This window comes from Haliaeetus albicilla, chromosome 21, assembly GCF_947461875.1.
Source record: "Haliaeetus albicilla chromosome 21, bHalAlb1.1, whole genome shotgun sequence".
Classification (NCBI taxonomy): domain Eukaryota; kingdom Metazoa; phylum Chordata; class Aves; order Accipitriformes; family Accipitridae; genus Haliaeetus; species Haliaeetus albicilla.
Window position 1 is genome coordinate 27,086,000 of NC_091503.1, and position 15,012 is coordinate 27,101,011.

At 39.6% G+C, this 15,012-nt stretch overlaps 1 protein-coding gene across 2 annotated transcripts in view; it reads right to left on the reverse strand.

The window, feature by feature from the left end:
* Nucleotides 1-15,012, reverse strand: part of ADCY1 (adenylate cyclase 1) — a 165,171-nt gene that overhangs the window by 57,904 nt on the left and 92,255 nt on the right. For both annotated transcript variants that reach the window (XR_011329229.1, XM_069809308.1), the window contains exon 5: nucleotides 9,484-9,611. Coding sequence is in view for 1 of the 2 variants with exons in the window: in XM_069809308.1 (XP_069665409.1) it covers nucleotides 9,484-9,611 (128 nt within the window). In the remaining variant the exon portion in view is untranslated. The remainder of the gene's footprint in view (nucleotides 1-9,483; nucleotides 9,612-15,012) is intronic.

The following is a 15,012-nucleotide window of genomic DNA, read 5'->3' on the forward strand; positions in this document are numbered from 1 at the left end:
TCCTCTTTTACCACAGTTTGTTGTGACTCAAACTAATTTTATCCTCCTTCAGTTCTCCATCTTTAATATCAAAATAATACTTTCTTTTCCTTACTTGTTTTGTTTGCAGTGGCTTGATCTCAAGGTAATAGTGTAAAATATTTAATTTGTAATTAAAATAATATAACATAATCTGATATGGACCCCAACACTTCCTCTCTGTGCAGCACAGAGGGTTAAAAATAATCAAAATATTTAATAATTAAGTTATTGTCTTATTTATGTTGTCACAGTTTAGATTTGTGATGTTCTCTAAGTTCACCATTTAATTAAATTCCACTTGAATGAAAACCTACTCAGTTAAAAATTAACATTTTTTTTCCCCCAAGTGTCTCAGACTTTCAGTCTTCTTGAATGATACTTATTTAGTATTTAATGATATTATTTCAACTGATATTTTCACCCTGTGCTACTGCTAGGAAACTATTGCAACTACTAGTAATCACACAGAGTTGTGCTGCACCTTTACCTTTATGGTATGTTCAGCTAAGCATCATCTTCTATGGTGAGACTGAAAGGACACAGACTTATATTTAAACACTTTTACAGTTTCTGCGAGAAAAGAGGCATGAAGAGGTACTAGTTGAGAAGGTAAATGGATAAGCAATGACTCCACTCTACTATGTTCTAATCAGTTCAATTACCCAGTTACAGGAGTACAGGGCAAAGAAAATGATGAAACCAATCAATCAGTGCAAGACAGCAGATGAAGAGTGTTCATAAACACTAATATCTTTCCAAAGCTCCTGCAAGAGTGGCACAGAAACCACCGGTAAGTATGGACTTGCACCTGTAAATGAAATCTATCCTTCAGAGATTTTTCACTGTGTAGCTGGGAAAGGAAGAATTAATTGGCAAAGTCATTAGTAAAAAGCATTTTTAATTTTGGTGCCACAGTAAGGAAGGATTCTTCATTTCTGTGAATGTGGGCCATGATGTAACTCACACCCTGCACGGACTTGTGAACACCGAAAAGGAGCCTTGAAGCTAATAGTCTTACACATTACATGCAGAGATAACACTGCACATAAATCTTTGTAGCTCTTTCTGTTACAGAGAGAGCTGGCATTCCACAGTTAAGTTGCAGTCTAAAAAGAGATAATATTGGTAAATAAATGACATGGACTTGATTTTCATTAGCTTTTTAAAATTTAAATTTTCCAATGCATTTAACAGGAGAAGACCTTAAACTGAGGCTCTGGCTATAATTTTCCGTTGATCTTCATTGACTAATATATTTTCTAAAGTATCATCCGGCTACACTGGATTTGGCAGAGAGGTCTTTAGGAGGACTCTTCAACTCTTTCAGGAGCAGTTACTGTATTTGTCTCTTGTATAGTTGTACTTGATTAAGTACAATTAACAGAAAGGGCAGCATAGGTCAAGATGTGGGTTGAGCAGCACAAGATACCTGGCCTCAACTTAAGTAAGGAACTCTGCAGCCATGAAGTGCTGAAGTATATACCATGTTGGCCATCACTAATGTGAGTAATGTGGAGCTATCTTTTGTCCCCATAGGGAATCTGGGCATACCACATTTTTCAGTCATATTTTATGCAACAGCACAGAAAGGCTTATGCACAGCTTTCTGAAAGATTAAATATTTCCGTGTTCCATTTCTACTCACTGCAAGTCAGCTTTCCTTTATTCAGTATCTGTTCCCAGTCAAGCCTCAAAAATGACTCCAAGGAGTCCTAAAAGGACTTGAGTGTTACAGGGCTTGTTGTGCACACTGTCTGCTTGACAAAGCCTTGAGGAAACGAAAGGAGCTAATGATATAAGCCACCTAGTGATAACTTAACCTTTGTATCTTCACCTGTGCGTGTGTATGTGCCATTAACAGACTGACCTTACAGCAAGACCATACCCTGCAAACCAAAGCCCTTCAGGATTACACCTTGCTTGCCTGTCTATGTTCTCCCGCATAACTAAGTACCTACGTAATTATCTTCATTGCCGAACCTGCAAGTGTGTGAGTTTCTCTGCTTGCAAATGAATGTTGGGGTTTTTTACCCATTTAAAACAGTATATAAAACCTCAGGCTAAATGTAACTGGAAAGAGAGTGAAACTCAGACATTGATAAAGACCACCCCAAACATTTGACCTTGCTTTATCCCAACTGGCTTGAGAGAGAGGGGGAAATGTCATCTGCTTTTAGAAATTTAAATAGCGTAACAAAAAGTAAACGAAAGGAAATGAGCAGAGAAATACAACATGGCCGATCATATTCCTTGTTAAATAAGCTGGACTGTATAATGTACCAATGAACCCTAAAGCAGAATCTCACAGCTCATGTTTTGAACAAAAGATTTCCAGAAGTCGTCACTCAGTAAAAAATTTAAATCGAGAACTCAATTACATTTTCCCCAGAAACTACAGTGTGTTTCAGGGATGTTTTCGCCATTATTAAATTTGAGTAGGCAGAAAAGCTCATCAACAGTTCATTAAACTTTCTGAATTTACCGTGAATACCTGTATGACCTTTATGCAGTTAATTTCCATGAATATACCCCACTGAACTATCAAAAATGAGGAATGTTAAGTAATATATAAAGAATAGGCTTCAAATATAAAATCAGAGCAGTACCACAATCATATTCCCGAGCAACATCAACATTTCTGCACTAAAATATCACATAAGTGTCCAATGATGCATTTTAAATTATAGATACATTTCTGAAAAAAATACTAGCACTTCACAAACAAGCCATGAATAGGATAAAGAAGTTTCTCAAATAAATTATTAATTACAACTTACTCTCTCCTAGATTCAGATATAATATACTCAAAAGTTTTCCAAATGTTAACACAAAAGTAGGCCCAGAAACAAATGGAAATTGAAAAATATTTTCTTTTTAAACTAGAAGTGTGCAGAGTCCATGTAAGTGACTAATAAGATGACCATCTACCTTGACAGCTCAAGTACCCTACCAAGCCTTTAAATTTTAGTTCTCTCCTTAGCTACAAATATTTCATGTGCTGCTACAAACCATCAAAGTCATTTAGATCATCTGCAGAACAGCTCCAGACCTGTGCTGCATTTGAAGGAAAAAAAACAGGGCTCTGCATCCCATTTCTTATAAGTTATTCAGGGCTTTTCTTTAGGTCCAAAAATACCTGCATAGAAATAGATGTTTCCCAGTTAAAGGCATAGACCAGATTCTTGGTTCAGTTCCCTACGTTCGCTTTTTCTATACGCACGGTTCTAAGATGAGCGTGCCCTGTAATGTCGCACATCTCCCTACACACTTCTGTGTCAGCTCCACTTCAACTGCGTCAGGACTCGGTCAGTCCTCGGACGTCGGTGACGAAGACTCTCCCTCCGCGGAGCGCTCTGCCAGCCCGGCAGGCCGCGGCAGGAGAGGCTGCCGGCCATGGCCCCGCAGCGCCCGTAGGCCAGGCCCCTCGCCCTCTCTGCGGTTTGGTGGCCATGTTAGGCCTCTCAGGCAATTAAGTTTCGTTGTCTGAAAACCTTTGCTGTCCTGTTTTCGGCAGCTGTTTCTCCAGGTCAGGTTTGGGGTTTTTTGGTTTGTTTGGGTTTTCGTGGTGGTTTTTTTTTTCTTAAATATATTGACCAGAGCTGCATGCTTTCCCAGTACGTTGCTCACCTGGAGCACGGCAGCAGAGAGCCAGGGCTGTGAAGGTCTGATGGCTTCAGCAGTCAAGAGGCTCCCTTTCACAGAGGTGCAAGCTGACTAAGCCTTCACCAATGGTAGGCAGCTTTCTCCACTGCTGAAAATGCAGTTGCTGGTTCTCCCAGAATTCAAGGTCAACTCACTCCTGCCAGTCCAAACTTTCCCAGGCCCTGGACCTCTGGAGGACCAGGGGAAAAGCATCAACAGTGTTGATGTCAGAAAAGTTAGTCTTCTTCCTCAGACAAAAGATCACGTGGGAAAACTTGACATTTCAGTTGGGCTTCCTCAAACTGGCTGCTGTAGTTCCTCTCCCTTCCCCAGTGCCTTTGGTCAGCTGGTGACCAAACCCATAGGAAGGAGACAGTTCAAGCATCAGTCTCTGCCACGACCCATAGGAAGGAGACAGTTCAAGCATCAGTCTCCGCCACGACCCATAGGAAGGAGACAGTTCAAGCATCAGTCTCCACCACGACCCATAGGAAGGAGACAGTTCAAGCATCAGTCTCCACCACGACCCATAGGAAGGAGACAGTTCAAGCATCAGTCTCCACCACGACCCATAGGAAGGAGACAGTTCAAGCATCAGTCTCCACCACGACCCATAGGAAGGAGACAGTTCAAGCATCAGTCTCCACCACGACCCATAGGAAGGAGACAGTTCAAGCATCAGTCTCCACCATGACCCATGCAACCAAGCAGCAACACAATGTGCAGGTGCAAAATAAGCCCAACTTCCATCTGTGAGGTCTCACATGGATGACCGGTGGAGTCATCCATATTAGGTGGAGTCATCTGTATGGGATAAGCTCACCTATGTGACACAGAGAAAAGCTGACAGACCCCACTGGGGTGCCTGGATTTCAAGAAGCAAAGGTTCAGGGACACTTTCCTTCAGACCTCTTCAAACCCCACATGCAGTAGCAACATTCAATCCGGGGGCCAGACGAGACCTATTCCAGACTAACCCTCCGCCTCCTCCCCCACTGTAACACGTATAGGTTAAACTGAAGTAGTCAGCAGCAGCTGCTGTGATCTACAGATGTGCCATGCCACCTGCTAATGGAGACATAGCCCGTGATACAGCTAGTGGTGCAATTCCCTCTGAGTCAGTATCAAAATGGCATCCTAGTAAGATGTCAAGGGAAGGAGTATCGTGAAAATGTACAGTTTATGTGACAACATGAATGATTACAGGATCCCATTACACTTCTGACAAGTTTATGAATGTTAACCCCAGTATTTTGGCCCAGTCCCAAATCCAGTATTTGTATCCTGCTCACCCAGATTCCCTCCTCATTTCCCACTGGAAACATTACAGTTCACTTCTTGCCCTGTGGCGTTACTGAGTGCATTTAAGTAACTCCCTCATTTCATCACATTTCATCTCCTAAGAGGTTACATTTCTGGACTGAACCAAACAATTGCTTAATATAATTTATATCACCTGATGAAATGCTCTGTAAGGCAAGACAAACTATTATTAAGAATGTATAAAATTGCCCCCATAATACTAGCTTAAATCAGAACTCTAGCCAGTTCATGGGAGAGAGAGGAAAGAGCTTGGGTAGCTGGGCAAAACTTTTCTACATGGCAATTAGCTAACGTATCTATTTAGAAGGTAAAAGACTGTAGTAAATAGAGTGGAACCTTCAAATGTGGCAAGCAATTTAAGTAAGGTGAAGAGCGTACTTGGCCTAACACACCGATCAAAACCAAGGTGAGGACAACATCTGCCACATTACAGCAACATCTGGCACATTAGAGGCACTAATGAACATGACCATTTTAATTATATTACTTACAAAAACCTGACAGTTAAAACTCAGCTGATGAAAGCAACATCGGTGGTATCCAACACTTATCTCCCACTTAAATACTGCCATGTTGGTTTAAGTGACTTTGAAGTACAACAAACACCTGGCCTGTACTGAAGCACTGACACAAAACTCATTGGCAGCAGAAATTCTTTTGGAATAGAAACAGAATATAACACTACCTGTTTTGTTGTTTTTTTAAAGAAAAGAAAAGATCCTCACATAATGATTCTGGTCTGACTTTAACTGTGCCCTTGAAAAAAATACTTTGTAGAAAGAAGGAAGATGAAATTGTGAAAATTTTAAGTATTTTATAATGTTCTTTGAAAATTACCCTGAAAATCTCAATCTAAATGTAGTAAGGCAACATCCTCAGATGATACTCATAGGCAGCACCATATTCTAGGATACTTAAATAACAGTGACACAAAACATGAAGAGAATAGAAAGTATCAATTTATATGAATTCATTAAAACACTCAACTCAGTCAAATCACAGATGCATCAACCAGCCACTAGAAGTTTCTATTCATTGATTTCCTGGAAAAAGCACGTCTTGGTGGTACATATCTCTGGGACAGGCACTTTTGACAGATCCATCAGCTGGATCACAATTCAAGTGATTTTATTTATTCATTTATCCCAGGTAATATGACAAATCTTTCACTAGGGATGACAACTTCCAAGCATAAATTTACAATGCCAAGATCTGATTTCTGCAGTAAAGTGAATAGACTTTTAGAAGACTACCAGCTGGCATCCAACTCTGGATGAAATGGGGTAGTTTAAAAACAAAAGTGACTCTGCATCTCATGGGACAGATAAACAACACCTAATAATCATACCAATAGAAAATAAAATGCTGCATTCCAACTTCACCATCATACGCTCTTCACTTCTCCTTTTCATTTCCTCAATGTATTTTCAAACAAATTAATCTGGGGAATCCATCTTCTAACTTTGGTCTCTGTGAAGAAGTGAAGAGTTTTTTTCCTAATCTTCAGCAGAACTTATTTTCCTGGTTTGAAGCTCTTCGTGCAGTTGGCTTAGCTACACGCTTCTGTCAAGAAAAGAACCTCACCCAGAATCCAACAATATCTGAACAGATGATGCTTCACTTGCCGTAAAAGAAAAAAATAGTACTGCCATCAAGGGCAATGGCACTTGGAAGGCACTATCTTCCTGTTTCCTAACATAAGCAAAACAGGCACATTCATTTAACTAAGAGAAGAAATATGTATTGAGCCTGGATCTTACAGTCCTTACTCACACTACTAATTCCTCATTGAAAACAAAAAGGGATTAATTAATTGTGGTTATGTACAAACGATGCAGAATAGGTCTCTAGCCATTCAACAACCGCAAATAAATCTGGTGCTCTTTCATAACCTTGACTCTTCTCCATCTTGTCCTCTCACCATGCTCTGACCACTGACTACACTAAAGACTTACAATTTATGAATTCTTGAAAAAATAAATGCTGAAATTGTCAGTTAGTTATCTGCTACCACAACCTCTGACTAAACATGTCTAGATAACACACTACAGCCCATCCACTTAGAATCACAGAGTTTCTGATGCTGCAAGGGTGTCTGGAAATCATCTAGACCACTCCTGCTGCTCAGAGCAGGGTCAGCTACAGAAGGTTGCCCAGGACTGCGTCCAGCTGGGTTTTAAATCTCTCCAAGGATGCAAACTCCGCAACCTTCCAGTGCAACCTTTCCAGTATCTGACCACCTCCACAGTAAAAAAGTTTTCTCTTACATTTAAATGGAATTTCTTGTATTTCAGTTTGTGCCATTATTGCCTCTTGCTCCGAGAAAAGTTTGGCTTTGTCCTCTTTACACCCTCCCATCAGGTATTTGTATGCATTGATAAAAACTGCCCCTGAGCCTTCTCTTCTCCACGCTGAATGGTCCCAGTTCTTTCCTTCCTCTTTAATTCAACTTCTTTTTCGAGTTTACATTATCATGACAGCAGCCAATAAATGATAACATAAAAAGGGAACATGTTTCATTTCTATTATTAGTAGAACTGAAACATTCAAAAAAGGGAAGTTCAGACAGTTATATCACTATCTTATTTGTACACATGAAACACAGCACAACTAATGAATTAAAGATTAATGCTAGGTTTAAAAGAGGATGAGAGCATCAGCTACTGCTTTCCAGGGATTTAAAAAAAAAGTTGGAAAATATGTACAAGGCCTGTATATCTAACTATGCTTCTAAAGGCCAAGGCCTCCTATCCATATACTGCTGGAATAATGCACATATACATTCATTTACAGACTTAGGATGTTCTTTAGGATTTTATAGTGTCATAGACTATCATATATTATCATAGATTAGAAAGTCTTTTATCAATTTTACAATGTTTACAAAGATGATGAACTTGCATTGAATGAGAGGGAGAATATGGATTCATTGGCCCAACTCTTCACGCTCTGAAAGATTTTATAAATGAACATTATAATAAAAACAGATGGATTGAACTAGAAGTGAGAATGAGCCTTCAATTGCTTTAAGTACTTCTCTCCTTTTTTCTATGCTTTCAAGTCCTCTGCAAAGAAAGCTCAATGAATCCAGGTTCACAGAAAAGTTTAAGGTTGATATGAAACAACAAAAATGGCTAATAATGTACATGTTCCCCTAAGGCATTAGCAGGGTTTGAACAACTAGCCATTACTTCCATAGAGATAACCCCAAATCTCTTGAGCAAAACTTACAGTGAACTTGTGAGAGGAGCATAATACATTCTTCTACAACACCAAGACTCTCCAGAAATGAATACAATTTGGTTTTGGAAAAACAACTTCTTTGTGTGCATATATGTGCATAAACATCCTCACATGCAAATGGATGACATGAAATATACGATGTGGCAAAAGCTTTATTAGAAAGAAGAAAGAAGGTGACATGTTCCAAATAAAAAATGCATAATTTGAATTCATAAGCCTTATGTTTTCTTATTCTAAATACTTTAGTATTCATTTTTAAATTGACATTACACTGTGGTCTATTTGCCTTCACAGAGAAGGTAGGTCTTCTCTGTATACAATGCAAAAATGTGGGGATTAAGTGAGAGGAAGCAGAAGCTTGTGTCAACTCCATATTCCCAACAGTCCAGCTGACAACAGAGATAAGGAACAACTGGCTACTGGAAACAGCGGACAAACACTTTCCTGTATACAACAGGCTAAGGCCCCTGATGTGACACACTTGTGCAAGCTCATTCCAAATATAATAGCACTGTCCTGACCAGTATTTATTTATATACACAATTAATACAGGTGTGCACTCCCTCCTACAGCCTCCAGAAATTCCCAGTCTTTATCCCTTTCCTCCTATGTAATGAAATCGATCTCCAGCTCTCGCTAAAAGCTCATTCACAGTTCTCTCACATTCACATTTTTCACCTTGGTAAAATAATGATTAATGCAGAGCTCTCAAGCATAAAAAATGTCTTCTGATCAGCAAAGTGAATTTCACATTACATTTCTGAAAAGCAGAATAAATTAAATGTTTAAACATGACATACAGAAAGGAGAAATCAGCAAGCTATCATTTTGAGAATACAAACACATATACACCATGCATACACCAGGACTGGCTTTGAGTTTACATACTGGTGTGCAAAATGAGCAGTGTTTATCGCTGTCAAACAAGAAATTGGACTTCTTTCTTTGTGGCAAATGGCAATAGGAATATTTCATTACTTCCCAGTATCTTTCTGACCCCTAATCACTATGTGTATGTGCCTGTACATATTCATACTTGTGGATTTTTTCCTCACAGTGATTAAATGGAGCGGACAATCAATGTCTAGAATGACCCTTCCTGAAATCAGTATCTTGTGACCTGAATGCAACAGTGTGAATTGCTAGGTGGGCTGTGCTAGCAGACATGGCTGTTTTTCGGAGAACACACTTCCTGAATGTCACGTAGAAGTTATTGTAGCACTCCTGTCCGGGTTCACCGTGCACAGTACTTACGTGATGGTGTCAATCATATCCAGTCCCATTTCAACACAGCAATGGGCATGATCTGTTTTGGGCTGGGTCAATCCTGATACACAGTAGTAACAGTCCCCTAGGATTTTTATTCTTCTGCAGTGGTTTTCCTTTAATAAAAACAGAACGGGGGAAGTTTTACTATTCTTATAGATATTCCAATATTTACAGGATAAAATCTTCTCCAATACTATGCAATCATTCACGGAATCCTTTGGTGGTCAAATGAAGTAATTTACAGTTCATGAAATCTGGGTTCCGTGTACAGAACAGCTGACATACAGGTATTTGTTTATCTACTTATTTACAAATACACACATGTATACTGGAGATCAGTCCCGCATTTTTCAACACACATAGGGTAACACTGCTTAAAACTATAGTTCTGAACAAGTATTATTCCCTTGCCCTCACGTTAGGTCAGTATGAAGTCAAGATTTACCATGAGACTTCATTTCTGTATGAATCAAAACCAAAGGACTGAAGCCAAACTACCACTGAATATCAGGAAATATTTGTATTCTGAGAACCTTTTGTTTCAAATCCAGTTCCAACTTACCAAGAAAGATGGTGTATTTATCTGTAAAGGTACACACATTTGTGCATTACCAATTCATAAAACACAATTTACAATACGGCATGATCAGTGTAAATATGACACACTTGCAGATCAGGAGATACAGTCGATTTGCATTACCATCGAATTTATCTCCTGTTTGCATACAGTTTAATTTCTACAGCCAAAGAGATCTGGCTAAATCTCTCCCATTTTGAAAAACCAATGATGGCATGTGATGATTGCTACATTGGTCTGAGCAGAAAGTTCATTTCTCAACAGAGAGCACATAACAAAATGCCTTTAACAAAGCAGTGCCTTTAACTAATAAACTATGAGGAGACATGAAGAGATGGTGGTATCCCTTGCAGCTGGACTGTTGCAGCTTCTACCCATTTAGAGTATGGCACAGAAAAGTAAATAACCTGATTAAATGAATCCAACTTACACAGCTGGGACTATGCCAGTAAAGTGCCACGCAAAATTAGCTGTTGTGAATATGAGAGAAGATTAACAAAAATCTGATTCCTCCCCCAGCAGTGTGCTATATAGGCTTGACTTCAGTGGCACAGAAAGGGGAAAAAAAAGGGGGGGCAGCGGTGGTGGAATTTAAAATTTCTGGAAAAAATGACCTAATCATACTGGTTCACCTTCTCATATAGGCACATATTCTCATCCAGTCTCCTGCCTACAAGAATCAAAGCCTTCCTGAGTTGACCACACTCTCCACATCATTACCCATATTCCAGCTCAGAAGCGCTGGTTATGGCCTGCACCAACCCCTTTCTCTCGGACATGTCATACACCAGCATTCAGGGCTTGTTATGACACACTCTTCCAGCTGCAGGCATTCCCATGCCTGTCTTCTTTGTAAATGTTTCTGAGTATTGAACAAATATTATAAAATGAGAATTACCTCTGCTCAGGCACGGAAGAAGGCATGCTAACACTGTTTGGGAAAATCGGTTTGTCTACTTCTTTTTATAAATAAAGCAGTAAATTCAGATCTTGAATCAAAGAGAGACATCTTTTTGGGTATGCTAACTAGTAGAAAAGGCTTTTCTAAAAGTGACTACTTAACATTTCTTCTGCTGTACAGCAAGATTTTAAATATACCACTAATTATCATTGCTAATATATATTTTAATGAATGCAAGCATAATTTTTCTAGAAGCATTATCACCAGGGCCTTAGAGTATTCCCACAGCCTACAGCCACAAAATGCCTCACCAATTTTACTTGGAGTTTTAATTGGGTATTTTGAGATCCTTGGCTAAACGGTATTATATAAGTAAAATAATTACTAATGCACACAAAGTAATATGCAGACCTCAAAATCTACCCTGACACAAAACAGGCCTTCCAACTCAAGGTTTTTGGACAGAAACCACTAAGTTTTTTAATAGAAACCACTAAGTTTTTTAGTAGAAACCACTAAATTATACTGCCAAAATAAGCTTTTTTTTAAAATTGTGGGCAAATCTTGAAGCAGTAGAGAGTACTCAGTAGTTAAAGCTGGAACCTACTTTCCAAAATAAATCCAGTTTTGGCCCACACCTTACAATCCTCTATAAAGCCCTTTTCATCTTCAAATTTGGTATGCATGATTTGTGGCCAGGCACTGACTATTTGACCCAGCTGTAAGTTGTTCAGAAAAACCATTTCAGTAATCTGGGGTGGACAATACGTATGTGTTAATCGATCAGTGTTCTCTCCTATGCAGTGTCTACCTCCAAAATGGCTCATTTCTAATGACTTGGTTTTCTTAGAGAGCTTACCATGCTATAAAGCAGTATTGCACGTTTTATAACGGGATACACAAAATTACTGTCAGACTGGCACAGCACAGCCTAGCAGCCTGGTATATAGTTTAAGAAAGGAAAAAAAAAAACAAAAACAGAACAGGGCTTGATCCATTACCACTTTTCCAAGGCAGGTTATTACTTGTGCAGGAGAAAAATAAAAGAAAAAGAGAATAAGACTACAGCATTTTCTGGAGAGAGATTGATTTTGATGAAAGACATATGGCTAAATCACCTGGTGTTTTTGAAACCACCACTCTGTTCCTTGTCAGATGTTATCCTCACTGCCCTTATTTATAATAATCAATTAATATACAGTAATCTCTAGAAAAATTGTCTGATTTCTTTTTCTCAACATGTGAGGCAGACTTCCAGGAAGGAGATGCAGTGCAGCTTTGTAAGAGCAATCTTTTTAAGGATTGATATGCAAATTAACAAACCCAACCCTTTCCCTCTCTGTTTTGTTTCCTCAGCAACTTCCAAAGAAGCCCTCGACTCGGCAATATTTTTCACATTTGTGACAGTGATGAATTCAAGTGTGATAGTTACAAATTCTAGTCACAGTTGATACAAGCAATGTCTCTTTAGAAACAGCTGATAATTTGGTTTTATGCACATGATAAAACCCACCAGAGATTGCTAGCACTGCATCAGCCAGGCAGCTTGCCCACCTGCGGTGCCTGGCTGAGACGTTTCCAAGCGGATCTGCAGAATTCCCTCTGGCACAACTATCAGTCACAGGGATTGTCAGGGTGAAGTGGAAGCCCAGCTCTGAAAGCAGAGGATACTTCAAAGTTGCTAAGAGCTTTCTTTACACTTTCAGACAAGCACTTTATAAAGCAGTTCATTCTACCTATCTGTCAGGTAGAAGGGAGGGGGGGAGGCCGCCTGTTTCAATTCTGGGGTTTTGTTGTTGTTGTAGTTCTTGATTTAAATGTATTTTGCAGAAAGACTGAAGTCTGCCAACTCAGACTGCAGAACTGGAAATTCGGACCTTAACTCCATAGTCTTGTACTATACAAGTCAAATACTGTTTTCTATACTCAGAACAAGGCTTTTTTCTTTTTAAATAAAAAGTAAAGGGAAAAGAACTTGCAGTTTGTAAACAAACAAACAAACAAACATATATCAAAAAAGGTTGTCTCAGAGGAATAACAAAGTTTAAGGAGCTTTCAGACCTCTCCCAGCAGAATACACAAGCAGCCAGCCAGGTGTTCTCTTGGACAGAGAGACTGTACTGGATAAGTGCAAAGTCTTTTAAAGGTGGATCTTTCTCAGATATCAGATTGCAGCAATCCTTATTGTCACTGCTAGGTTTTGGGTTTTGGGGGTTTTTTTTAATAGGCTATCCAAGTAAGTAATCATTTGTTACATGAATAGATCCAAAGTCAGGGATGCTCAGTACATTATTTTTGTTTCTTGTAACACTGTCTGGCAGGAGAAGAGCTTCTTTAAAGCTTTTGTTTATTTTAGAAATGGCAGTTGCTAATGCAGGAAAGAGTCCCTGCTCTGCCTTCTGTCACTGCAACAATCTATGTATTTCCACAAACTCATGTGTCATCATGGTGTGTGAGCATCTATCAAAGCCAAAAAGGAAGGCCAGATAGATTACAGTTTTAAAAAGCAAGATTTTAAAAGCTAAACATTGAACTTCTCCCTCCGGTAACTCCACTAGCTGCACTGGAATTGCACCAAGGATGAGTCTGACTCTGCGTGACTTAATTACAATATATCTTATGCTTATTATACACATCCATTTCTTTTTCTGCAAGCCTGCTAGCAATCTGCTTTGCAGGTGTGCTCTTCAGACTTTTACTGTCCTACCCTCCTGGAATCACAGTCTCTGAGTAGGAGGGATTTTATTTGTCCATAAATTAGAAAGACTTTTTTTTGCCATTCCTACTAATAAAAACTGCATCAGCTAAGGTACATAAAAAGATTCTTTACTATATTCAGCCAATTTGGATTTAGTTATGCTGTGCAGAGTAAAAGAAAAGATTATTAAGGCCTACAAAAATATGCATAAACAGCAATTTCCGTTTCCCCTAACTCAGACCCTACCAGTCTTACACTCTCCTAGAATGCTCTTGGACACAAGCAGTAGTAACATTTGGTTTTGTTTAGGCTAGAAACATGTGAACAGGGGTTTGGTCACTACCTACAATGCTTACTGATTGCAAAATTAAGAGTCCTAAAAGAAGAAAGAAAACCAAAACCAACACATGTCCAGTTCAGCTATTTAAGAGTTGGGGTAAAAGGGCGGAGATCTATTAGGCCAGGACTTACACTGAAGGCTTTACTCTCTCAGGTAAAGGCTTTGACATCCTCACCAAACCTCAGACTTCAGCATTAGTGAGATATCTGGATATTGCCCCTGCATAGCTGCAAATGAGTACACGAGCAGCGCTGCATACAGCGGAGGAGTGGAAGGAGATGCACTGGCAGCTCAGGGAGCAGGTCTTGAGCTCAAAACCCCTTCACGCCTCCCCCATCCATTCACTGCCTGAAACTCAGTCTGTGGGGGGAACAATAACATTGCCCTAATCCCTGAAAAAAACCACTGTTAGCTCAATGTTTTCTTCGCATACTGAAGACAAGTCTTGGGCAGAGGGAAACCATCAAAATGCAAACCTCTGATGGCTCAGTTTTCACTGAGAGCAGAATTAATTCTGGGGGGACAGTGGAGACCTGCAAGGGCTAAAGAAGGAAGATACACTGCTCTCCTGGTGCTGCCAAGAGCTTCGTCACTGGGGCCAGGCAGTGCCACAGAGGGGCACGGTCACCCTCCCTTACAGACGTTCCATGAGCCAAAAGGAAGATCAGCGACCCCGAGGAAAGGACCCATCACAGAAGTACTTTTGTGTTTTATTCCCCTTCATATATTTCCTCTTATTTTCCTTTGTTCTTGGTTTATCAGTCATTTTCTTTTGGAAAGCCCCATTCCAACAGCTTCCTCTGAGCAGCCTGCTGTGCTCAGAGCTGAAATGTTTGTATCAGGTAGGCAAAGGGGATCAAATTTTCAGTTCATATTAATCAGCATGGCATCACAGGTTTCAGGGGAACTACACTAATTTATACCAGCTGTCCTGCTAATCCTCAGGGACCTAAGCCATAATTCAATAAACCAGGCTAACCACATCACAGTTACAGTCC